General features: G+C 36.8%; 1 protein-coding gene across 2 annotated transcripts in view; it reads left to right on the top strand.

The window, feature by feature from the left end:
- Positions 1 to 1770, top strand: part of LOC106936491 (kelch domain-containing protein 1) — a 14360-nt gene that overhangs the window by 4880 nt on the left and 7710 nt on the right. For both annotated transcript variants that reach the window (XM_015017545.1, XM_015017546.1), the window contains exons 4-5: positions 275 to 392; positions 1291 to 1403. In XM_015017545.1, the coding sequence (XP_014873031.1) occupies positions 275 to 392; positions 1291 to 1403 (231 nt within the window). The remainder of the gene's footprint in view (positions 1 to 274; positions 393 to 1290; positions 1404 to 1770) is intronic.

Genomic DNA, 1770 nt, shown 5'->3' with positions numbered 1-1770 from the left:
TCTGGGTCTATGACTTGGAGGGAGGGATATGGTAAGAGTTCATGAGGTTCAGCTGACCTCCTGTTGACCTTCTACTGACCTCCTGTTGACCTTCTACTGACCTCCTGTTGACTTCCTGCTGACCTTCTACTGACCTCCAGCTGACCTCCTGTTGACTTCTTGCTGACTTCCTGCTGACCTGCTGACCTCCAGCTGACCTCCAGGTGACCTTTAATAATGTGGTGTTTTCGGACAGCAGTGACTGCAGTTCGTCTGCTGGTTGTGTTTTTTGAAGGCAGGTGTTTCACATGTCCGGCGAAGTTCCTCCCTCCATGTCTGGGACCTGTGGCTCCTCCCTCGGAGGAAACATGTACATATTTGGAGGATGTGATGACGGCGGACAGACCAATCAGGTTAGAGCTCCTCACCTTGCTCTTCTGTTGTATAATTAAGATTATATGATAATTTTTTTGTGAGCCAGTATTCATTCCCCTGAACTTAATAACCTTTTGCTCCAATCATAACTTTCAGTATTTTGTTGGGTTTGAATGTAACTGACACAATTTTATCATGGAAGAAATATTTTACATATTTTTCAGATTTATCACAACATTTTGTGTTAGCTTTGTGATGACAATAAAACAATTTATTACATCGTTTTTAGGTAACTATATGGTAGCATTTAAAACCCCACAAACAAGTTTTTGTTCCCATTTTAAATGATTTTCTTCAGCACATCACCTACGTAAAGAAGTGTGATTTTTATCACTAAGCTGCACACAGTAATTACATTTAATCATAATTTAAATTTGTCTGATGCTCTTAACAAACAGTGGAGAAAGTAGTACAAAGTTTACTGTCTGTTTTGTATTGTTTAAACATAACTAATTGTTATATATATTATATTATTGAGATGATAAATTAAACGTCTTATTTTAAAAATAAATTTTCACAATAAATGCAGTTTCTTCTTTGAACATATCTCATGTGTTGGTTTTTGTAAATTTCCTCTTTTTGTTCAGTCTCATTTTTTGTTAGTTTTCATATTTTTTCCTTTGTTGCTTTCGTTATTTTTACTTTAATATAGTTTAATATTATTATTCTGTCTTTCTGTGCATTCTTCCATGTTGCCTCTCATTTATCCCTTTAATGATACAATAGAAATATGTCCAGCTGTCACTGGGAGAAAAGCAGGATCCTCTGTGCAAATGTAAAATAATTTACATGTTTGATAAAGTCATAATCAGCCTCAATTAGCCTAATAAATGTAACTGAACTCTGTTAATGTGAACGTCTGACTGTGTTTTCCAGATGTTCTGTGTCGACCTGACAGACGGTCGATACGTGTGGAAGAAGATCATCCCGCTCTGTGGCTCTGCTCCCTCACATCGAGACAAACTGTCCTGCTGGGTTTATAACGGAAAGTGAGGAAGTCAAAACGACAAATTCCTTATTTTCATTGTGTATCAGAAGTTGATACCAGGCAGTTTTAGAAAAACAGTGACACCATCCCAGAATCGACAGGCTTGAGTTTGTAAAAATGTTAGTTTGGGAAACTATGGTTTAAAAAATCTTTTAAACAAGCTAAACATGAGTTTAGACAAAGACAAACTCTTTGTCTCTAAAAACAACATGGCTGCACAGATTACCTCTGCATGCACAGCATTTCTGACATTCTGCCTGTTCGACAAAAGACAAAGGGGCTGGAAGCATGGCCCAAGAAAACAACAAAAAAGATGCAGCTTATTAGAACTGTACTGTTAATAAAGGTATAATTTAAAGACATTTATT

This window comes from Poecilia latipinna, unplaced genomic scaffold (genome assembly GCF_001443285.1).
Source record: "Poecilia latipinna isolate Pla-1442-1.1 unplaced genomic scaffold, P_latipinna-1.0 Scaffold2155, whole genome shotgun sequence".
Classification (NCBI taxonomy): Eukaryota; Metazoa; Chordata; class Actinopteri; order Cyprinodontiformes; family Poeciliidae; genus Poecilia; species Poecilia latipinna.
This window is presented reverse-complemented; position numbering and strand designations above follow the sequence as displayed.